Genomic DNA, 24,783 nt, shown 5'->3' with positions numbered 1-24,783 from the left:
TCAGCTTTAGCATCAGTCCTTCCAAAGCTTGCTAGGGAGATTATAGAAGGTTATGGGATCACCAACGTCATGAAATCACCAATATGACATCGGTTTGAAATGGAGTTGTCCCCCCAGGCTCTGTTGTTGTTGTTGTTTTTGTAGGCTGTCTGTGGAATCCTGCTGCAGCCTCACTTTCTACGCCAGCTCACCAGCATACCAGAGATTGGTCACTGTGTTACAATCACAGTGAGGATCTAGTTCAAATAGCCTTCTGCGACTCTGCCGACCCTCCTCCCCTTCTCCTGGGTCCTCCCTTCTCAGGGGACTGAACAGTGACTTCCCCTGTACTCTCAACGTGATATGCTGTGGGGTGCTTCCAGTGCCTGCTGCCTTCCTGTCTGGTTCTCCAAAGACAAGCCTCCCTCTGCCCAAGGTGGGTCCCAGTAGGGAGACGCTTGGGCATTGGAGATTGGCAAAAGCCTGGCCAGATCTCTGGGCTCCTGCATCCAAGTGGACCACATGCTTGTCTCTGATGTTCACAGCTGGTTCCAGGCACCTGACTCCTGACAGTCAAACTCATGAGAGACTGAAACACCTCAACTGGCCTTTCACATTTTTAAGTTGGGTGTGCTTGTAGGGTGGGGAGAAACTATGTATCTCCAGTGACCAAAATATTTGCACCTGTTACCCAGAGCAATCTTTTATTTTCAACGGAAAGAAACTGACATGCCAAAGGCATTTAAACTTCAGGGGAGGGTCTGCTGTCAGTGGCCTGGCCAGAGGCAGAAGGATGTCAGAGTCCCACCAGGCCTCAGGGAAGAAGCAAGATTTACGAGGTGAGAGCCCGCCTGGGCCGCCTCTGTTGGAAAGGCCTCCCTGCAGTATTTTCTGTCTCATCAACGCTGCATTTCATTTTAAATTGCAGCTGAAAGCGGATATTTTCCCTCTTGCCTATTACACCTCTTAATTTGTCTCTCCCTCTGCTGTTATTTGTCTCTATAAAGTGTTTTGCATGAAAGACCCACACAGCATAGTGTTTCTTTGCCTTGAGTTAGGTTTAATAGGAGGAGAAGAAGGGAGGAAAGGGTGAGGGCCTTGGGGTGGAGACCCCGGTGTCTCTACGTCTGGTAGTGTGTACACGTGTGTGTTTCTTGGACCTGTTGTGTAAGTATCATGTGGGTATGTGTGTACGTGTCACTATTTATACTAATACGTAAATTAGTACATGTATAATATGCATATACATCTACATGCGCTTTGGTAAATCAGTTCTACCTAAATTAAGCGTAAGTTTGTGTGCATGTACACACCCACGTGTTATCTCCGAGTGCATCTGCATCTAGGCGTAGAAGCACACACGTGCACATAAACACACGCAGGCCTCTGGGTACGCGTGTCACATGATGTGTGTGGTCTTCTACGCAGACGACCAAGGTTCTTTCTCCTTCCTTGCCCTACACTCCGCTGCGGTTAGCGTCTCTCCCTGCCCCACCCAGGGGCCCCGGCCTGGTTTCGGGCCATAGGAAAAGGAAGGCAGAGTTGTGGTCTGCCGGTGCGGGGGCGGGGGGGGAGGGGGGCGTCCGGTGGAAACCCTGCCTGAACTCAGCCCAACCGTGGCCACAGCTCCCTGGCCGGGGGCTTCAGCCAGCCCTTCCTCACAGCCGGCCACAGCAGCACCTCCACGGCTCCCGCGGAAGCTCTGGGACCCCCGGGCAAGCTCCCGGCTCCCTGCCAATTCTGGACTGGCACTGAGGGGGTGAGTGAGGTTACCGAACGGCCGCCAGGGTCCTAGCAGACTGGCTGGGTCCCCTGCCCGCTCCAGGGGACCAGCAACCTGAGCCGCGCGGGTGGGGGCAAGAAGGGGGGCGGAGGTGGGGGGTGTCTCGGTCGCTCACAGTCCGGCGAATGCTGGGCACTAACCAATGGGGGACCGCAGCCCAACGGGGATCCCTGCGAGGCAGCCAATGACCTCGCGCCGCTCTCCACCCCCCGCCCTCGCCAACCCCGCGCAGCTGGACCATTGGTGCTGGTGGGCTGGGGGGGGGCGTGTGCGCGGCGGCGCCGGCCCTTGGAGGAAGGGGGCGTGGCTTGGAGTCCCGGGCCCTCTCCTGGACTCGGGCTTAGGCCCCTGCACACTCCCCACCCCGGGTCGCCAGGCCAACTGGCCCGGCTGCGGCGCCGTGGCGGCGGTGGACGGCGAGGCGCGCGCAGTGGGCGTGGCCCGAGGGCGTGGCCCGGCGGGAGGCGGGGCCGCGGGCGCTGCCTCCGTGAAAGCCCGAGCTGCGGCGGCGGGGGCGTCCGGACGGTGTGTGCGCGCGTGTTGGGGCGCAGGCTCGGCAGCGGCGGCGGCTCAGTCTGCGGCGGCGGCAGCGGCCCGTCTGGAGCGGCCGCGGCGAGGAAGCCAGCTGCAGCGGGGGAGGCGCAGCCGGGACTACGCGCTCAGCGGAGCCGGCGGGCACCGAGAACAGGTGATCCCAGCGGGAACCCGGAGCCCTACGGAGAGTTGGAGGGGCGGGAGCCCGCACTCCCCCCCCACCCACCCCATCCCCAGCGCAGCTGCAGCCGCCCCCGCCGCGGCTGGTCGCGAACGGCACTACGCCCCGGACCCGGCTCAGGCATCCCTCCGCTCCCGGGAGCCCCCCCCAGGCTCCTGCCTCGCCTGGCTCAGAAGTGCCTGACCACCACCACCCCCAGCTCCCCGGCGCCCGCCCCGCGGCGGAGCAAAGTTGTGGACGTGTCCCGATAGCCAAAGCCCCCAGCGCTGTCGCGACCCGGCCGCTCCAGCGCTCTCTCGGAGCGCCACTGGCAGCCCGGCCGCGTCGCCCCCCCGCCCCCGGGAGTCGACCCCTTCGGGAAACTGCTTCTGAGGCTCAAACTTTGGGCCGGGGTGGTTGGGGGTTGCTGAGGGCGGCTCAGCTCGGGGACGAGGCCTGCGGGCGCCCCTCCTCGTGGACAAGCCTGGGCGCCTCGGACGGCATGTGACGGGCTCCGGCGGCGGCCGCAGCGCGGGAAGGGGCGCGGGCCCCGCGGACTCCGGCCGCGGCGAGGAGGGGCGGCGCGGCGGCCGGAGGGAAGGCTGCGGTGCGCGGTCGACCCTCGCGGGCCCGGGCCCCGAGCCTTCCTGCCTCGCTCGCCCGGGCCCCGCCGAGGCCGCCGCCGCCGCCGCCGCCGCAGCTCCCCCTGTCCCGGCGCGGGAGGACTCTCTCCAAACTCCCTGAACTCCGGGAACAAGCCCCCCGAAAGGGCGAAACTCTCAGGGACCCCCACCCCGGGCGGCGCGCCCTCGACGACCTCCGCTCGCCGAGCCCAGCTGCTGACAAGTGCCTGGACTCCGAAGACCTCAGGAGCTCGGCCGGAGCTGAGCGTGCCCCAGGCCCGTGCCCGGTCAAGATGCTCGTGAGGAAAGTGCCCGGCTTCGTCCCGGCTTCCCCGTGGGGGCTGCGGCTGCCGCAGAAGTTCGTCTTCCTCCTCTTCCTCTCCGGCCTGGTCACCCTGTGCTTCGGGGCCCTGTTCCTGCTGCCCAACTCCTCTCGCCTCAAGCGCCTCTTCCTGGCCCCTCGGACCCAGCAGCCCGGCCTGGAGGCGGTGGCCCAAGTCGCCAGCCACCCGCGGGCCCGCGGACAGGAGTCGCCTCCCAACCCGGCCCCCGCGGCTCCAGCCCCGGGCAAGGATGACCCCGGCAGCCAAGCCAGTTCTCGGCGCAGAAAAGGGTGGCTGCGCCGCACGCACCCCACTGGACCCCGGGAGGAGGCCACGGCGGCCCGGGGCGGCGGCGCCACGGCCCTCAGACCCCAGGAGGGGAGCGTTCCCTCTGGCTTTGACTTCAAGGCATTCCGGAGCCGCCTCCGCCACCCGGTCCTGGGGACTAGGACCGACAGGAGTAAGGAGCCCCAGAGCCTAGTTCATACCCAGCGGGAGAAAATCAAGGAGGTAAGGACTCTCCTCCTCCTTCCACAGAATATTTTAAAAGACGGCTCTTGTGCTTCCATCCATCCTCCCTCACCCCCAGTCACTCCCCGGCTCCCTGACCTGCTCGAGGCCCTCCTCCCAAACTTCCCACCTTCACTCCTTCCTGCACACTTTTCCAGTGCTGGGTTCAGTTAACCATCCACATTCCTGATAGATGGTAGCTAAAGCCCTAGACCAACTTTCCCTCACCCCCAGCTTCTGGTCTTTTCAGTCTAGTCCTGAGCCCAGGTGGGCCCTGCTCCCTCCCTTTTGGAGATGCTAATAGGATTTCTGTGGAGTGCTGCATGCATGCATGCGTGCTCAGTCGCTTCAGGCGTCAACACTTTGAGACCTCATGGACTGTAGCCCACCAGGCCCCTCTGTCCAGGGCCACCTCGAGGCAAGAATACGGGAGTAGGGTTCATTAATGGGCACCCTTTCTGTTCCAAGGGGCCAAGGGCCATGTTCTTTCTCACTGTGAGTCCTTAAGTCATGACATCTCCTAAATCCCTTTAGGATCTGCTACCTGGAAATCCAGAATTTGGGGGATACTTGATGTTCTGCAAGTATTTTGTAATCTAGCCAGCAACCCACAAGCCAGAAGATGTCCTACATTCTTACTGTTTCTATTGAGCTTTGGAACAATTGTACATAATTGCATGTGATACAAGGAGCAGTGATCAATAAGGTAGTGGTAATGATACAGAAGTTCTGAGGTTATTGGCTTAATGAAGCAGGTCTTGGACTGGTTTCCTGTAGGGATTGTACCAGAGAGGGGTTAGATGGATCACTTTGAGTCTGAATCTGAGTCCTAGTTTAACACACCAAAAGCAAATGCAGCCTCACCATGGCTTGGAGACAGTTGCCAAGCCGCCACTGATAACTAAATGTTCTGCTCAACCACTGTTAGAGCTGCCTGCTGTTGGAGCCGCCTGTGTGAGGATTTTGCCCAGCACTGCGGAGGGGGCTGCAGTGACACCCGTGGACCACGAGGGGGCTGTGGGCAAGCAGTGGGCCAGGGTCTCCTCCCTAGAATCGAGAAGATCTTCCTCAGTCCCCGTGGACCCAGAAGGAAAGGACTGCTTCTCTCTGGACCTCTTGGTTTGCTGCAGAGCAGTCAGCAAGTCTGCTGTGATTTCCAGGGAGAGCAGGCAGCAAGGGTCAGGACCTGTCCTGCCAAGATCTGCTCAGAGCCAGCTGAGAGCTGAGCTTCCCTCCTCCCCTTATCCAGTCCACCCTCTCTCCCAGCACCCACCTCTCCCCTAGTTCTCTCTGCTGTTGTAACTCAGCTTTCTATGCTAAGCCCTGTGGAGACTCTATCTTACTGAATAACTGGCAATCGCTGGACATTTTGTGATGTCAGGATCGGAAATCACAAAGAGGAGTCCTTGTTTCTTGTGTGCAAGTGTGCGCTGTCAGTTTCCAAATCCTTACGGAAATCCCAAAGGTTAACTGAAGCTTAGAACTTGCAGTAGCTAAGAAAGGGGCATCATTTCTCCCCCATTGGTTAAGAAGCTGTGTTGTTGAATACTCACCTGAACCACTCCAGCTCCCTTTCCTGAAACTGCCTCTGAGCACATTAACCCTTTCACACCTCCTCGGAAGGCAGTGACTCCCAGTGAAATCACATATAAAGTGCATGCATGCAGTTTTTCATGGGGTGTGGAGCTGCCATTAGATTTTCCGAAAGATCCCCCAAAGGATTAGGAATTAACTACTGTCCTCTTTGGAAGCAGTTCGTTCTGCATTTGCATCTAAGACTGTGACCCATTTCTGAAAGCCTGTGGTTGGGAGCCGTGGTAGGAAGAGTGGGCTGGTCAGTGGGGAACCAAGTTCTGCCCCTCTATACCAAGAGAACCTCCCTTGAGGGCAGAGGCTGTGGGCAGTGACTTGCTGCAGTGGCTGGAGATGGTGGGAGGTGTAGAGATTCTGCTTTGCAGTGAGTATAAAGTAACACAATGGGTGGAGGTCTGTGTCAGTTGCCAGGTGTCTGGATCTTTCCGTCTGGCGTCTCTGTACACCCCTGGTAGTAGGTAGAAGCCTGCTTGTCTGTACCTTTGGTTGTTCAGTGAACCCGCTCTTACAGTTTTGAAGACCGTAAGCTCCTCAGAATGGAGGGGACAGGACTGCTATATATGCTATTATGTTTTGAAGCCTGTTGTCTTTTCACATGTCTTGAGTTTGGACCCCTCCCTTTCCCACCTCCCCAAATAACCACCCCCCAAAAAAATGTGGGCAGTGTCTGGTTTAGCTGTTAACACAGAGTTAACTTCCCTGGTGTCCCACCTGATGAGGAATGCGTTTGACTGTTGCTGGAGGATGTCTTTATTTCCTTCTCATTTAAATTTCTATCTGTGCCAAGCCCAGGGGTAGATCATTTTAGAAAGGTGCCTGTTTTCGGAAAAGGGACTGCTGCTTTCCTCTCTGGCTTGCTTATTTCCAGACATGGATTGATTAGACCCCAGGAGCAGAGGGGGAGCTAGCATCAGATAAGAAGGGCTCTGTTCTTATAAGATGAGGTTTTTAAAGCAAAAGTAAGCATCAGGAGCGATTCAGAGAGGGTGATAAATGAGAGTGAATGACGACTGGACACTCAGGCTCTAGATCAACGAAGTATACTTATGAACATTCTGGTGTGAGAGATGGACGTGGACACAAGGTCTCTGCTGATAAGATGAGTTGAGGCTGCCTGTTCTAGTTGTTCACACATCAGGAAACCATCTGTCACTGGAACCAACGATTTCTCCTCACTTGTAATTTTGGAACCTTGGAGGAGGCAGTGTGGTGAAAAGGGGAACCCAGAGAACATAGATTCAAGTGTCCGCTCAATCATCAGCTGTCTGACTTTGGACAAGCCACTTCCTCTCCTTCCTGGACCTTGTTTTTCCTCCTGTAAAGTGGAATGAGAGAGAGGGAAAGAGACTGGTTACGTAAACGCTTGCTTCCAGACCCGGCCCCTAAGTAGACTGCCAGTCTGGCCACGGGCTCCTTAGCAGTTGGGCTTTTCCCAGCCCTGTTTTCAGCATGTCTCAGTTCCTTGAAGTTAGGGACAGTGTTGTGCCTTGTTGATGATGGTCATGTGTTCACTGTTGTGTCCCTAGCACCACATAGCTAAGTATTCCTGTTACACGTGTTGAACTTCAGAGATGGGACTGAACAGTGACAGAGCCTCATCTTGGGCTCATCTTGGAGAGTAAAGGGGTCGGTAAGAATGAGAAACGGCTTACTGACTGCCTTCCCTTACAGATCTGATGATAATGTAGGAAATTATTGTTATAATTATGTTAGGGTCATAGGTAGGCTGCTATTGAAGTTCAATAGACCTTTCTCACATATGACAAGAATTGATGCTTTTGAACTTTGGTGTTGAAGAAGACTCTTGAGAGTCCCTTGGACTGCAAGGAAATCCAACCAGTCCCTCCTAAAGGAAATCAGTCCTGAATATTCATTGGAAGGACTGATGCTGAAGCTCTAATACTTTAGCCTCCTGATGCAAAGAGCTGACTCTGATGCTGGGAAAGATTGAAGGCAGGAGGAGAAGAGGACGACAGAGGATGAGATGGTTGGATGGCATCACCAACTCAATGGACATGAGTTTGAGTAGGCTCCAGGAGTTGGTGATGGACAGGGAAGCCTGGCGTGCTGCAGTCCATGGGGTCGCAAAGAGTCAGACACGACTGAGCGACTGGACTGAACTGAACACATGACAAGGGTTGGGAGTGAATAGCTTGCCAGGCTTACATCCCGATGAAAGGTTTCAGACAGTGTTGGGTCCTACTAATGATGGCTGGTTGCTAATCTAAAGAACCTCAATTGTCTCTTCCGGTGAAGGGGGCTTTTGTTAGAGGGAATTGGTCAGTGAGAGTGGGGCACCCATATAAAGAATGTGCTCTTCTGCACCACTGTATGTGACAGTCTTCTTGGGTGTCCTGCCTGGGTTCAGGCCCTAGCCAAGCCATCAACCCTGACCTCAGGTGAAAATTTCTGTTTGTCATTGGGCCTCAGTTTTCACAGTAAAATGAAGGGATTGGCGTTTAGGGAAGTCTTCTCTCCCATCTGTTCCCACTTGCTTTATTTATGGATCTGCCCAAGCACCTAGGATAGGATCTGACACTTCACTGGAGCCCAGATACTTGAATGAGTGGCTGCAGTAAAGATCTTTAACTAACAGTTAAGATTGCTGGTGGCAGAAGCCAGGTCTTCTTCCTGAGGGTACCTGGAATTCCAGGAGTTGCAGAGCAGAGACCACAGCAAGGTTTGGGGGCTCAGCAGCTCTGTGACCCAAGAAGCCTTTTAGAAGTTGCAGTAATTTTCCAAGCGCAACTTGAGGGGACTGGGGAGGGGGCAGTCATGAGTAAAATCTTTCATGCCTGGATAGCAGGCATCTGGAAGATGCCCGAGTTACCTTGGAGTCCTGAGACTTGGCAGAGAGTGCCCCAGCTCTTGCCTTCCATGCCTGCTGTCTTAAGCCTCCAGGACATTGCTGGTTATGATGTGTGACTATGTCCAGATAAGTCATCTTGGCAGATGATCTTTGCTCCCCACTAATGGGCTGGTTTGTTAGTCACATGTGGTTTCTCTGTATATCTGATTTATCACTGCTAGTCTCAGGGACAGGTAGGAAAATTAAAGGGCTTTGTGTTCTTCGTAGCATGTGAATCTGAGCCTGTGAGATGTTCAGGATAATTAATATTAGGAACATCTTCAGATTTAAATAGCTTTCCTTTGAAGAGCTCTATTTGAGTTGAAAATCCACCAAAGATTTTTACCCCCTTGTCCTTCAGTTTCTCTCCTGATGTATTTTCTGCTCTATGGTACATTTAATATAGACAAGAAGACTGGCCGATAAGAACTGGACAGGTCCCTTGGGAGACCCTCACATTGTATGCCCAGTCACACACTTCATCCTTTTTAAGTGCTGCTTAGAACTAAGAGGACTGCACGTAGAGCAAAGCTTAGACCTTGTCCCCACCGGGTCTACGACTTAACAACCGCAGGTTGGGTGAGTCTCTCCTTTCGTCGTGAGCTGCACCATTATTCTGGGGACTTGGTGCAGGCGTTCCGGAAGCAGTCATTCCTCAGGCCTCTCACCTTTAACTCTGTCCTTAGTGTTAGGTTTAGAAACACGTAGTGCAATGACTTTTAAAAGTCAGCTGCTTATTTCACACTGTTGTTAGCAGGGGGGGCAAGAATATAGATTCCCTGCAGTTTTCAGAGTGACTGATTTACATCCGAGCTCAAGAAATGCCTTTTCTCTAGCTCTCCCCGAAGACTGATCCATTACTCTACCAAAAATAAATATTGTGATATATATCACGCATAGTTTGCTCAAAGGGACTTACATCTTTTCTCTTATTGAAAAAAATAAATCAGGCTCACAGATTGGAAAGCCCCATGCAGGGAAGCTATTTGGTAATCTAGGTGGGCAACCGGCCTATGGGTACTGCCTCTGGCGTGCGGAAGGCGATTGCCTCTGCACCCTAAGTCGGATCTGCACCAAGAGAGGTGGCGAGGGCTTCAGGAAATTCTCTCCCTGCCTTGCTTTCATTGGCCAAGTCAGGAAAGCTTTCACAAGAGCATGATGGACAGGATTCGAGAGAGAGTGGTGGGCACTTGTTATGTTAACTTTAAAAGATGTGCCATACATGGAGCAGGCTTCCGTGATAGCTCAGCTGGTAAAGAATCTGCCTACAATGCAGGAGACCCCGGTTTGATTTCTGGATCGGGCAGATCCCCTGGAGAAGGGATAGGCTACCCACTCCAGTTTTCTGGCCTGGAGAATTCCATGGACTGTATTGTCCATGGGGTCGCAAAGAGTCAGACACGACTGAGTGACTTTCACATACATGGAGCAGGAATGAGTGTCCTGAACTAAGAATGATTATTATTCTAGTTCTGTACAACTGCAGCCCCAAAAAGACCAGGCTCATTGAAACAATAAGCTCTGGTTCTTCATTTTCCACTGTCTCAGCACCAAGGCCTTATGAACCAGTGCTTGCATACTCTGGGGAAAAAAACAGATTTTTTTTTTAAGCTCTGAATTCTCAAGGCACATGATGGTAAGGAAAAGAAACTGGAGATTCCTTAAGAAGTTCTGAGGACCCAAGGATCCAAGTCCCCCTTCCCTCCTTCACCCCCACTCAGCTCTGGTGGCTGGTTAATAGCCAAGGCAGTATGGTTTTGGTTCTCTTAAACGCAGGGTGTGGCTGAGATAGCTGGAAGTCAGGCCTACCTTTTGGTTTCTCCATCCCCAAAGAAAACCGAAACCATGGAGACCACAGCTATAGGCTGTGGCCCAGTGTGGTGGCCCAGCTGTACATGTTTCTTCCCTTGAGAAGGCTGTTTTCTAAGATCTGGGTTGAGGTCTCCCCACACTTGACAGGCAGGTGGTCAGAAGAGCCCTTATTCACAAGAGAGTCTGGATATGTCTCTTAACTCTGAATTTTCATTAATTAAAAGCTGAGGCTAGGGCGGTTGTCCATCTGTTTTAGTGCAGTATTGCAGTGGTACAGAAGAAGGGCATACTGATTAGTGTCCTTAACTGATAAGCAATAATTATGCTTTTCCCTGGCATGCTCTGGGAGTCAGCTGCTCTGTAGATGAAACTTCTAGGTAAATAGCTTTCACTGAATAACAACCATTTTCAGTGGCTGATAGATTTTTCTCCCCTCATTTCACCTCTCCTGTGACTTGGGGGTCACCATAAAATCCACTGTGCAATACATCACATCCCATTAAGCCCTGATGAATCATTTAGGTAAGACTGTTGGTCTCTCACTACCTTATTTTTTTTTTACAACAACCCTGTGAAGGAGGTGGTGGTGGTGGTTGTTTAGTTGCTAAGTCATGTCTGACTCTTTGCAGTCTCATGGACTGAAGCACACCAGGCTCTTCTGTCCTCTACTATCTCCTGGAGTTTGCTAAAATTCATGTCCATTGAGTCAGTGATGCTATATAACCGTCTTATCCTCTGCCGTCCCATTTTCTTTTTGCCTTCAATCTTTCCCAGAATCAGGGTCTTTTCCAATGAGTCAGTTCTTCACATCAGGTGGCCAAAGTTTTGGCGCTTCAGCAACAGTCCTTCCAAAGAATCAGGGTTGATTTCCTCTAGGATGGACTGGTTGGATCTCCTTGCAGTCCAAGGGACTCTCAAGAGTCTTCTCTAACACCACAGTTCAAAAGCATCAACTCTTGAGTGCTCAGCCTTCTTTATGGCCCAACTCCCACATCCATACATGACTACTGAAAAAACCATAGCTTTGCCTCTACAGACCTTTGTTGGCAAAGTGATGTCTCTACTTTTTAATATGCTGTCTAGGTTTGTCATAGCTTTCCTTCCAAGGAGCAAGCATTTTTCACTTTCATGGCTGCAGTCACTGTCTGCAGTGATTTTGGCCAAGGAAACTAGTTATTTATTTAAGTGTAACTTACATGTAGGCAAATGCACAGATCTTAAATATACAGTTTGCTAAATTTTAACAACTGCAGAAAACCGTGTAAACCACACCCCTAGGAAGATATAGAACATTTCCATCACCCAGACAGTCCCATCTGCTCCTTCTCAATCAGTCCCCCATCATCCATACCCAAACACTGTTTTGATTTGTCGCCAGAGATTAGTCTCACCTGTTCTAGAACTTCAACTAAATGGAGTAGTACAATACATGCCGTTCTTTGCAAAACTTTATTTCACCGAGGCTAATGCTTCTGAAACTCATTCATGTTGTGTGTAGCAGTATTTCGTTTCTTTTTGCTGAGATGTATTTCACTGTATGAATATCCCACGATTTGTTTATTCCTTCACATGTGGTTGGACCTTTGGTTGTTTCCAGTGTTTGGCTGTTATGAATAAAGCTGTTACGAACATTTTACGCACAAGTCTTTATGTAGGTATATTTTCATTTCTTTTGTGTCAACATCTAGGAATATAATTGCTGGCTCACAGAGTAAATGTTTGTTTAACTTTGTAGGGAAGTGGAAACACGTTTCCCAAATAGTTAGACCGTTATGTACTCCCACCAGCAGTGTGTGAGAGCTCTGCATCGTCGCCTGCACTTGCTACTGTCCACCTTTTTGGTTTAGCCATTCTATTTGATGTATAGTACTGAGCGCCGAAGAATTGATGCTTTTGAACTCTGGTGTTGGAGAAGACTCTTGAGAGTCCCTTGGACTGCAAGGAGATCCAACCAGTCCATTCTAAAGGAGATCAGTCCTGGGTGTTCATTGGAAGGACTGATGCTGAAGCTGAAACTCCAATACTTTGGCCACCTCACGCGAAGAGTTGACTCATTGGAAAAGACCCTGATGCTGGGAAGGATTGGGGGCAGGAGGAAAAGGGGACGATGGAGGATGAGATGGCTGGATGGCATCACCGACTTGATGGACATGAGTTTGGGTAGACTCCGGGAGTTGGTGATGGACAGGGAGGCCTGGCGTGCTGCGATTCATGGTCAGAAAGAGTCAGACATGACTGAGCAACTGAACTGAACTGAATATTAAGTTGAAGTTTTAATTTTCGTTTTCCTGTTAGCCATTGTTATTGAATATCTTTTCATATGTTTATCTGCCATTTCTTTATCTTCCTTTTAAGGGTATGTTCGGATCTTTTGCCCCACCCCCCCTTAAAATTTTTTTTTTAATTTGTACCATTTATCATCTTCTTATTGAATTCTAGAAATCCTTTGCATATTCTGGATATATGTCATTTCTCAGATGTATATATGCATGGGCTTCCCAGGTGGCTCAGCAGTAAAGAATCCACCTGCCAATGCAGGAGATGTAAGTTTGATACCTGGGTCAGGAAGATACCCTGGAAAAGGAAATAGCAACCCACTCCAGTATTTTTGCCTGGGAAATCCCATGGACAGAGGAGCCTGGTGGGCTACAGTCCATGAGTTTGCAAAAGAATCAGACGTGACCAAGTGGCTAAGCAATAACACATATTCCTATATTCATACTCTATGATTTATTTTTTAATTTTCTTAATGTGTCATTCAGACAGAAGTTTTAAATTTTGATGAAATCTGGTGTATCAATATTTTCTTTTATGGTGGTACTCTTGTGTGGATTAAAAATTTTATTTTGTTTACCCAAAGGTCATGAAGATAGTCTCCTTTTAATTCTAGCAGCTTGGTCATTTTAGTTTTTACATTTGGGTCTTTCCTGTACTTCAAATTAACTTTTATATATGGTTGAGGTTCTTTATTTCCATTTAAATGTCTAGTTGTTTAGTGCCATTTGTTGAAAAAGCTTTCTTTTCCCCTTGAAATTGCTTTGATACCTTGTTAGATTAATTTATCATAAGTATGTGGTTCTGTTTCTGGACTCTTCTGTTCTATTGATTTGTCTTTATGCCAGTTTATACTATCTTTTTTTGAGTGTGATTGGCTTTAAGCAAACCATCTTGCTGTTTGTTTCCTGGAATTTTTTTGGCTTTTTTTTTTCAAGTTTTTTTTTTTTTTTTAAATTGAAGTATAGTTGATTTACAGTGCTGCATTAATTTCAGTTGTACAGCAAAGTGATTCAGTTTTTTATATATCTTCATTTTCAGTTTCTTTTCGATTACAGATTGTTATATTGAGTATAGTTCCCTGGGCTATAGAGCAGGTCCTTGTTGTCAGTTCACACTATACTGATGCTGGAGCTCTGTAGTAAGTCTTAAAAACAGGTAGTGTGATTTCTCCATCTTTGATCTCTTTTTTTTAATGGCTTCAGTTACTATAAGTCCTTTACATTTCTGAAGTACATTTGAGAATAAGTACACCCGTTTCTATGAAAAATCATGCTGGGATTTTTATTAGATTTGCCTTGAACCTATACATCAAATTCCTCTGAACATTTTTTTTAAGTGTAGGTCTACTGTTGACTGATTCTTACAGCTTTTGTTTTCTGAAAATGCCTCTATTTGCCCTTCTCTTAAAAGAATATATTTGTTGGATATAAAATTTTAAGTTGATCCCCTCCACGCCGACCACCCTTTATTTGTATGAACCAACCATTGTCTTGTAACTTGTGTTGCTTCTGATGAAAGATCAGAGTATATTCCCCTGTGTATAATGTCTTTCTCTTCCTTTGGATGCTGTTAAGATTTTCTCTTTAAGTCATCTGACGATGTACCTAAATGTGGATGTAATTGTTTATCCTTCTTGGGGTTTGTTGAGCTTCTTGTGTCTATGGGTTGATATTTTTATCAAGTTAGGAAAAAATTTGGCCCTTAGGTCTTTAATATTTTTCCTACCCCAATATACCTCCTTTTGTTTTAGAACTTAACTTACATATAAGTTAAATTGTTTGATATTTTCCTAGAAGTCACTGAATCTATGCTCATTTTCTTTTCAATCTTTACCTCTGCACTTTGGTATGGATACTTTATGTTAACCCATCTTCAATTTCATTGAAATTTTCTTCTGTAGTGTCCAATCTGTTGTTAAGCCCACCCAGTGAATTTTTAATTTTCAGATTTTTTTTTAACCTCTCAGTTCAGTTCAGTTGCTCAGTCGTGTCCGACTCTTTGCGACTGCATAGACTGCAGCATGCCAGGCCTCCCTGTCCATCACCAATTCCTGGAGTTTACTCTAATTCAACTCCAGTGAGTTGGTGATACCATCCAACCATCTCATCCTCTGTTGTCCCCTTCTCTTCCCGCCTTCAATCTTTCCCAGCATCAGAGTCTTTTCCAGTGAGTCAGCTCTTCACATCAGGTGGCCAAAGTATTAGAGTTTCAGCTTCAACATCAGTCCTTTCAATGAACACTCAGGACTGATCTCCTTTAGGATGGACTGGTTGGATCTCCTTGCAGTCCAAGGGACTCTCCAACACCACAGTTCAAAAGCATCAATTCTTTGGCACTCAGCTTTCTTTATAGTCCAACTCTCAAATCCATACACGACTACTGGAAAAACCATAGCCTTGACTAGACGGACGTTTGTTGACAAAGTAATGTCTCTGCTTTTTAATATGCTGTCTAGGTTGGTCATAGCTTTTCTTCCAAGAAGCAAGCGTCTTTTAATTTCATGGCTGCAGTCACCATCTGCAGTGACTTTGGAGCCCCCCAAAACAAAATCTGCCACTGTTTCCACTGTTTCCCCATCTATTTGCCATGAAGTGATGGGACCGGATGCCATGATCTTAATTTCTGAATGTTGAGCTTTAAGCCAACTTTTTCACTCTCTTCTTTCACTTTCATCAAGAGGCTTTTTAGTTCCTCTTCACTTTCTGCCATAAGGGTGGTGTCATATGCATATCTGAGGTTATTGGTATTTCTCCCAGCAATTTTGATTCCAGCTTGTGCTTCTTCCAGCCCAGCGTTTCTCATGATGTACTCTGCATATAAGCAGGATGACAATATACAGCCTTGACCTACTCCTTTTCCTATTTGGAACCAGTCTGTTGTTCCATGTCCAGTTCTAACTATTGCTTCCTGACCTGCATACAGATTTCTCAGGAGGCAGGTCAGGTGGTCTGGTGTTTCCATCCTCTTGAAGAATTTTCCACAGTTTGTTGTGATTTTAACCTCTAGAATTTCCATTTGGACCTTTTTCATTGTTTTGAGCTCTCCAGTGTTTCACACGTGTTCACTCATTGTTTTCATCTTGTCCTTTAAATCCTAAGGCACATCTATAATAGCTTTTCAAAAAGTCTTCTTTGTCATTATTGGGTCTATCCTTGTTGACTGTTTTCTCTCTTGGTTATGGGTCACATTTTCCTACATCTTCATGTGACTACTGATTGGTAAACATTTTCTGCCAAACACTGTGAATGTACTCTTTTGAGATTCTAGATTCATCTTTTTTTGTTAGTTTTTTTTTTTTTTTTAATCTGCTTTTAAGTAGTTTTTATCCCCTTTTCCTGTTAGGCTGACAGCTGTTACATCTCTGGGCTGTCAAGATGCCTGCTTCTGGCCAGTTTATTCTCTACTCTTCCTATTTTGCTATTTTCTAATCTATAGATGGGTAGGAAACATTCAATCTATCTTGTCAGCATTATATATAAAGTACAAATAAATAGACCTTGAGTAGGTCTCAGAAGACTCCTGAATGAAGTATATAAACTTGACATATTTTGGTACAGCTTAGATATTTAAAGATTCTTATTTACTTTTGGTAGTTGGTATGAGATGCATGAAATATAATTTTGTGTTGAAATTATATCCTGAATAAATAGAGTAGTTCTCAAAGGGGTGTCTAATTTCTGGTTGATGTCATCTGAAATTATTTGTGCATTTTTTGCTCATCTGCTTTGAAGTGTTAGAAGAAATACTTGTTGCTATCTGTGACATTCTAGCAGTCTCTATTAGTGTGACTTTCCTCTCAGAATTTTTTAATCTGTCAAATATTTTCTCTAGCCTCTCGACCTTAACTCTAATGATGACATTTTAGAAACTTGGTTTGTAAATCCCCACATAAAAAAAGCTATTCGTATAGGCCAAATTGCTGATTATTGATCAGAAGGAAGCTAAATATACATGGCTGAAGGATTTTTACGTGGCTGTGGGTCTGATCTCTTATCTCCCCTCAATCAGCAAAGTTCAGTAGAAAATAAATGTAGTGTATTATTGCAAAGGCTATCTTTAATTTCATTCATCTCATTTGGGGTCGGGGCGGGGGAGTGTTGAATTAAAGTTACAGGTCTCTTATTTAAGATCTCTTTCCTCCACTTTCATTCCTGGAATGAGCTTTTCAGAGGTTAAAGCTAAACTTTGCCAAGTAAATGCCGATCTCCTGGAAAGACATTGGCACCTTTTTTTTTTTTTCTGTACTTGTGTTCTTGACCTAAATCAGCAAAACTTCCTCTTTTCCAGCTCTCCCAGAAGCCATTCTCCGTCTGTCACATACTTTACAGAGCTCTGGAGTAGTCTTGGTTTTTAATGATAAGAATCAGTGGGGAAAGAAGACTTAAATTTCTTGCTTTCAGAACTGGACCTTTTAGAGAGCAACCTATAAATATAATCAATTTTCCTGCTTTAGACTATAAGGAAACCTTTTATAGAGAAAGGTTCATGTTTTGACAGAGAAATAGCAGCTCAGTCTAGAGGCTTCTTTAGCAGTTTCAGAGGCAGGTCTTTTGGGGTGTATACTTTCACAGAAGGCAGAGACTTCACACCGATGCAGTCTCAGAGGTGGTCTGGTGTAATAGCGGCCCTGTAATCATGGTAGGAGCTCTGATTATCAATCCTTGAGTAATAAGAATGGTACCAGAGTGGCATCGGTCCAGATGGGGTTGAGGGAGACAAACAGCCTTAGCCTTTCCTGTGATTAGGCGCTGGATTAGATTAAAGCGTAATCAGATTCTCTGTGATCTGAGTAAAGTGCTCTCAAATTTGGCACCGTGGGAGCAGTTTGTCAGCCCTGGAATTTGAAGTTTTCTTGCATGTCAGAGAAGAGGCTTCTGACTCTGCTCCCTGTACCATCCATTGTCTTTAACTGCTCCTCGGAGGAGTTTCCAGGGGGCCTGCTTTAACTGCTCCCCGGAGGAGTTTCCAGGGGGTAGAGGCTGGACCGAGCTGATACCTAACCTCATGGACAGATGAGATCAAAGATTCCTTGTGTGTGTGATATTCTTAGTAGAGCCCTTGCATCCCATTAAGAGTTTAGCTTATCCCCACAGCAGCCTTGTGGCATACATGGCAGGGCGATAATCCCTTTTTATAACTCAGGGAATGAACACCCTGCAAAGGCTGTAAGTGACCAACTCCAGGCCCTGCCAGTTTAAATGGTGATGCACTGACTCAGACCTCCTCTCCTGTCTCTGGTTAACATTCTTTCTATTACGTTATCTGAAGGATCAAGGTTGATCATTTAGAGGAAGAGTTTTCACTTTGGGGTGAAATAAAGTAGAAATTGTCATAGTCTTGGTTGACATTGAACAGAATGGTTCTGACAAATCCTTAGAACAGGGATTCTAACCTTGATTGCAGTCTGGAACTCCCCAGGGGTCTCTTAGTAAATACTGATACCCAAGTGCCTACCCTAGAGGTTCTGGTTTAATTGGTCCAGAATACAGCACAAGCACTGGGATTTTTAAACATTCCCAGATGGTTTTAATGTATAGCTATGCTTCAGGACTCATTTCGCCTAAGCTGTATCTCCTTTCTGACTATATTTCCCTTTTACCCACTTATGGAAGAGGTTGGAAATTTTCTATATTTATTAAGACCATGATCGGGTCAGATGTGCTGGAGAAAAGACTCAATTAAAACTGAGGTTTCCAGTGTTAAGAGCATAAACTATTAACATCAAGAGAAGCCATAAATTTATTTAAAGAAAAAGATCTTGGAAACAGAAATTGTTATACACACCACAGGCTATATGAGCTAAAGAAAATTAGAGATGAATCTCTGGCTTTAAGGAATTTCATTGTGTAATGGTGTTGTGTGTCGGAATCATTTCCCACTGTATACAGATGCATGGAAGAAAGGAAACCTAGGTTAACTGCATAAATACTTGCCTGTCCCACATAAATCTTTTTGGGGGGAAGCAGGCAGAACATAAATATCTGGAATGAAAATATTTGCTTGTCCAGAAGTTGGTTTCTCACCCCCATCACTGTGATTGCCTCTGCCCCTTTCCAGTTAGGAGAGCAGTCTTTTGTTGCTGCTTGGGCCCTAAAATCAAATCACAGATGCTCAGGAAAAAGATACTGAAGTAAAAGAGCTGAACCCGGTCCCAGGTGTTCAGGCTCAGGGCAGGAGTGCTGCAATTTCATATCATCCCTGCCTTGCCAGGTGTTGGATGTGACTGAATCTGAGAATTGCTGTCCTGGGTTGATCAGATCACATCTACCCAGGCCCCCTCCGCGTGGAAGCCGCAGGAGGTGATAATACGCCAGAGATGAGTGTGAGCCTCCTTCCCACAGCTTAGTGACAGGCCCCCCGAGAGCTCTGTTTCCATGTAAGAAACCTTTGAATTTTCAACCTGTGCCAAGTTGCGATCTTTCGTCAATCTGCCCCAACTATTTCTAGCAAATTCTTTGGCTGACGTGGCACATAGAACAAAGTCCTATTAATGCCAAACTTATTTCATTCCAGCTTCAAGCGGTGGACATTTAGCGTAGGAGCATTAATGGAGAGGCAGACTTCAGAGAAGAAATTTCCTTCTGCTGTTAAATCTTATATTAAACCGTGCTTACTCAGAGGCCTCTGGCTGCGGGAAGCAGTGACGAGGGTGGAACTTGGCAGATGGCTGTAGCTGTGGCTTCCTGGAGGCCTGTGCGGAGAGACGATTGTTTATATATTGGTTTTCATTTATGTATTGGTCTTATTTTCATCTTCCTGAGGTGCCCAGATGCTACGGTGATAGATTGGTTGGAAACGACTCATTTGTCAGGGTTCCGTGGGGGACGCAGGTTTCCTTCTCGTGTGCAGTGGAATCTAAAATGTTTAATTAGATGCCGAGGCATTTCTGCGTGGGTCCCCCTCTGCCACCCCCCACCCCCACCCCAGGTGGATGCCATTCCGCAGTTTGGAGAGGATCTGGGCTTTTCTGGGCCTGACCTCCTCTCCTTTCATTTTCTCTTGATGCAGCCCTCATTGCTTCCTTCTCTGAGCTGCTGTTTTTTTCTCTCCCTGTCGTTCTTGTTCTAGAAACCGCCTTCATGTGACTGCTAGAATTTGCAGAGCTGATTCGTGTTGGAAACCTAGTTGTCAAACAGGTCCAAACCAGACCTTATGAAATAACGTAGTTGAGCTGATACGCAGTGAGAGGAATATTAACTACCTGCCGCTTATCTGTTTTATTCCAGCTCAACTTTTCCAGAAAACTTACCTTGTTCTTACCACCTGCCAGGCAGTGCCCTAGATGCTGAGGATGCAAACGTGAGGCTTCACATCCAGGCAGACATGTGTGCACACAACTGTGACACCATGGAGCCCCAGTCACGGGGTGAAAAAGGCCTGGGGGTCGCAGCAGCTTTGATGTGAGCTTAGGGGAAAGGTCGGTGTTTCAGGCAAACATGGAGAATGAACACCAGGTGGGGTGGACTTGTCAGATAGCAAGAGGCTCCATGTGCTGGACCTAGGGGTGTGACACAGGTATGGACGTGGGAGGTGAAGTTTGGAGTGACCAAGGTTCCTACCCTGGGTGTGTATGCTAAGTCGCTTCAATCGTTTCCAACCCTTTGCAACCTTATAGGCTGTAGCTCACCAGGATCCTCTGTCCATGGGATTCTTCAGACAAGAATACTGAAGTCTGTTGCCATTTCCTTCTACAGGGGAATCTTTGAGATCGAACCTGTGTCTCCAGCATCTCCTGCATTTCAGGCCGATTCTTTACTGCTGAGCCACTGGGGAGCCCCTTCTACCTGGGGGTAGATAAGAACATCAAGAAGTGGGGACAGTGAGAAATCCTGGGAGGGGGAAATGAGTTGAATTCTAGACATGATTAAACAAAAATTCCAGACACCTGTGAATTCTAGGTGGTTGGAAATATGGGTTTAGGACTGGTTGGGGGCAATGGCACAGGAGATGCGGATTCAGAAGGATGTCCTGCTGGGGGCTCAAGGCTGGAGTGTGAAGCCACTTGAGGAAAACCTGGACCAAGAGGCGCAGGGGTCAGAGCCTTCAGGAACCTAAGCATTCCAGAGAAAGAACAGAGATTTGGGAAGCAGACAGAGGCAGGTGGCCGAGAGACCAGGGGAACCTTGTCCAGCCTCCTTTTTCCTTCCTCTGACTGGTTCTGCCACACTTGGGGGCCCCCTGAGCCCCATGCACAGCTCTCAGTCTCACGCAGGCTTGCAGTCCAGCACCTTGTCCTGAGCTGCCTGCCCTTTGTCTCATCTCTTCCTCAACCACCTCCCAGCTTCAGAGCACTGTCTTTACCAGCCACAGACCCCACGACTTTCCTTCCCTGCTGGCATCAAGAATCAGAGTATCCGTTTCTTCCCTTTGTTTTCTGATTGTGTATCCGGACCTCTGCTCTGAAGAGCTGGTGCTCTGAGCTGTCTGCTCTTTGATTTTCAACTAAGAAATGAAGAGCCAACCTGAACCTGGGATATGGCTCTTCCCTGGCCTGAGGCTGGAGGAGCTCAGCCTTGTAGCAGAACAGGGGGAGCCCTTCTTTCCCCTGCTTTCTGGAAGTCGGGTGTGTATGTCCTCCGGCCTGACCACGCACTAAAGATCGGCAGGCCAGCTCCATTCCTCTTCAGTGAAAAGAGGAGGCCATGTGTTGGGGGAGAAGGCAGGGTTCAGTCTTCGCTGCTGTTGAGGAAAGGGAGACTTTGCGCAGTGGTAATGGTGGGTTTTGTCTTTTCCCCGTGACCACAAGCAGTGACCGGATAGATCCTGCCACACTCAGCTTCTGGCCATCATCTCTGCTCTGGTGGGGCATGTTCTCTTGAAACCATGCCCCTGACCACTGAAGGGAGGATCATGTGGCCAAGTCCCTGCGATCCTGCCATCTAAGGTGTGTTTAGGGGGCATTCGCACCCTGGCCGCCCTTCCAGATTGCCTCCCTGATATCTGAGCTCCACCAGTGCTGCGTAAGCCACCCTGGGTCCTGGCCTCAGCTTGGGATGGAAAACGGGCTGGACTGAACACCTGGAAGACATCCTGGAAGCTCTGGTTCAAAGCGGTCCCTGTGTGGTGGCAGCCTGGTAGTCCTGGCTCTTGCTGTCTTGCCCCGACGCTTCCTGTAGTGGTTTGCGCATCTTATAGTCTGAATATTTAGGTCTGTTCTTCCCCCAGGGTAACAGGTGCTACGTGCCCAGCGCTGGTTTATCATCCTTGTTGTCGCAGGACTGAAATGTGTGTGGTGTCTTTCTCCCCCGGGGTCACAGTGTTTTCAGCAGCAGCCTGTGTTGAGCTGTTCAGCTTCCGGAGAGGGCGCTGAAAGCTGAAATGCATTCCCGTTCCTTCGTCCATGCCTGCCCTCCTAGGGTGTATTTATGTCCCCAGCGGCCCTGTAGCAGCCCCACCAGTTTAGCTGGGAAGTGTCTGACACTTGCAGTATTGCCTCCTGAGCCAGCACCCCCTCCTCCAGTCTTGGAGTGCCAGAGACCCCAAGGTCTCACCTTAGCAAGGCTGCAGAGGCTGCTGGGGGAGGCACCAAGGAAGTGCATAGACTGCCCTGTGAGATGGTGACTTTTAAAAAATAATTGCAGGTAAAATACACATAACGTTTATCATTTTAACAGTTTTAAAGTGGACCATTCTGTAGCATTAAGTACACTCCCAGTGTTGTGTGGTCATCACCACTGTCCCGCTCCAGAACTTCCTCATCCCTCCAGATGGGAACCCCATACCCCCACTCCCACCTCAGCCCCTGGCAACCACCAGTCTGCTTTCTGTCTCTACACGGTTTTCTATTCTGGACCTTTTACACAAAGGGAATCATGCAATACGTGACCTTTATGATGTTTGCAGGGTTCTTCCATGTTGCAGCACACGTCAGCTTTATTTCTTTTTTCCTTTGTATGGATATACTGCATTTTGTTTATCCGTTCACTTGTTGATGGACATTTGGGGTGCTTTACTTTGGGCCATTATTATGAATAATGCTGCTTTGAACATTCATGTACTTGTTATTGGGTGGACACGTGTTTCAGTCCTTTTGGGGACATACGTAAGAGGTTGCTCTTATGTGTATATGGTCATTCTGTGTTTACCTTGTTGCAGAATGCCAGCTTTCCACAGCGGGAAACTGGAAATGTTTGTGTTCTGATCAGCAGTGTGAGGGGAGGCGGTGACTTTTGGAGCCAAGTGTGCCAGCCCCTCTGGCATAAACCAGAGTGGTTCTCTGGGGTGTGCCTCAGTGGAGGGTGGACCAGTGGTGTCGGGAGTGGATAGGGCAGGCTGCAGGGCCTGGGGAACTTGGAGTTCACAAGTGCAAGTGGGCAGGCCGGGGCCTAGCCCTCAGGGGTGGTTGAGCTGCTCCAGTTTGGTGGGAGTGTGTGATGGGGAGTGTGTGGTGGGAGTGTGTGTTGGGGAGTATGTGATGGGAGCGTGTGTGGTGGGGAGCGTGTGTGGTAGGGAGCGTGTAATGGGGAGTGTGTGTGGTAGGGAGTGTGTGCAGTGGGGACTGTGCGATGGGGAGTATGTGATGGGAGCATGTGATGGGACCGTGTGTGTGGTGGGTAGCGTGTGACAGGGAGTGTGTGTGGTGGGAGTGTGCACGGTAGGGAATGTGTGATGGGAGTGTGTGATGGGAGTGTGTGACGGGGAGTGTGCCATGGGGAGTGTGTGGTGGGTGTGCGCGGTGGGGAGTGTGCGATGGGGAGTGTGCAATGGGGAGTGTGTGGTGGGGGTGTGTGTGATGGAGGGTGTGTGTGATGAGAGTGTGTGATGAGAGTGTGTGGTGGGGAGTGTGCGATGGGGAGTGTGTGGTGGGGGGTATGTGTGGTGGAGGGGTGTTTGATGGGGAGTGTGCGATGAGAGTGTGTGGTGGGGAGTGTGCCATGGGGAGTGTGTGGTGGGAGTATGGTGGAGGGGTGTGTGGTGGGGTGTGTGCGATGTGGAGTGTGTGTGATGTGGAGTGTGTGTGATGGGAGTGTGTGTGATGGGAGTGTGTGTGATGTGGAGTGTGTGTGATGGGAGTGTGTGTGGTGGGAGTGTGTGTGGTGGGGGTGTAGTGGGAGGTGTATGGGATGGGCGTGTGTGGCGGGGCAGTGGAAGGGCCACGTGGTCAGGAGGGCTGATGCAGGTGGTGTCTGGGCCCTGAGCCTGGGATGCTGGCAGGTGGTGGCCCCCAGGGAGACAGGTTGCCCTGAGGCAGGCCCAGCCCAGCTCCCAGATAAGGCTGATGGGAGGAGGAGGGGGAGCGGTGATGGGAAGGGGGTGCTTCACTGGGCTTCAGAGTGGAGGTGTTGGCTCTTACCCCAAAGCAGAGTGCTCTCTGAGACAGAGGTGAAGTTCTGAATCAAGTGTGTCAGGGGAATCCAAGGTCTTCAAAACTGTTCTTGAAAACCTCTCATTGCCAGGACCTAGGCCCTTGGAAGCTCAAAAGCCAAAATTGAGCTTCTTTTGTTTACTTTCCAGTGGTGGCTTTTCTTTCCTGGAAGCAGTGGAGGCCAAGGTCTAGTCTGAGTGGGAAGGGTAATGGGAAGAATAAAGAGATTAGGGGAGGGGTGGCAGGTGGGTAGAATTGAATATTTGAGGCCCTCTGGCGGCTGTGCTGATGGGCTCAGGACTTAGGGTACTTAGCACTTAGGTGGGGGCAGGGGGGCCAGAAAGGCTGACGTCAGAGGCTCTGGGACTGGGCAGGTGCTTCAGGGCTGTCCCAGCTCCCGAAGAGACCCAGGGTGAGGCCACCATAAATCCACAGTAGCCCCAAAGGGTGCAGACAGAGTTGAGGTGGCCCCTTCGCCACACGCATGCCCTGGGAGCCCAGCCCATCTGGCTAGAGGCCCCCTTCAGGGTACATGGGCCAAGCCAGTGCCACCTTATAAACAGTGTCCTAGTTTGGCAGCATTGCGGTTTAATAGTGATGCTTCTGTGTCTGCCGCCTCCTTGAAGCACCTGGTAATCAGAAAGCATATTCCCAGTTTACAGATTGAAGCTGAGAAAAAGAATGGCTTTCGAATTTCCGTGATTAGGAAGAGCCAGAACTAGGACACACACCTGGGACTTCTGGCTCTGGATTCAGCGCTCTTTTTAGTTTGTTTTCCTTCTGGGGGAATCTATCTGATATTGGTGCTGATCTTTTCCTGCACTCTCTTTGTTAGAACAGATGATAGTCTTGGGGTCGTGAGATGCTGGGGAAGGATCAGGATCATGTCTGATTCGCATGCAGGGAGCTTGCTCTGTCTCTGGGCTCTGGTCAAGTAGGTGGATCTTCTTTCCCTGACTCTGCTGAGACCATCCCGGCCCCCCACAGCTATCTAAACCCCTTTCTGGGCAGCAGTGTTCTAAAGAGCCAGCCCACA

General features: G+C 49.0%; 1 protein-coding gene across 1 annotated transcript in view; it reads left to right on the top strand.

Annotated features, from left to right (window-relative positions):
- Positions 1-3,143: 3,143 nt before the first annotated feature.
- The window catches only part of MAN1C1 (mannosidase alpha class 1C member 1), a 154,519-nt gene continuing 132,879 nt past the window's right edge, over positions 3,144-24,783 (top strand). Inside the window, exon 1 of the mRNA XM_070776262.1 lies at positions 3,144-3,912. Coding sequence (XP_070632363.1) covers positions 3,373-3,912 — 540 coding nt within the window. The 5' untranslated portion in view covers positions 3,144-3,372. The remainder of the gene's footprint in view (positions 3,913-24,783) is intronic.

Source organism: Bos indicus, chromosome 2 (genome assembly GCF_029378745.1).
Source record: "Bos indicus isolate NIAB-ARS_2022 breed Sahiwal x Tharparkar chromosome 2, NIAB-ARS_B.indTharparkar_mat_pri_1.0, whole genome shotgun sequence".
Classification (NCBI taxonomy): domain Eukaryota; kingdom Metazoa; phylum Chordata; class Mammalia; order Artiodactyla; family Bovidae; genus Bos; species Bos indicus.
The sequence above is the reverse complement of the archived record's forward strand: the minus strand, read 5'-3'. Positions and strand labels throughout refer to the sequence as shown.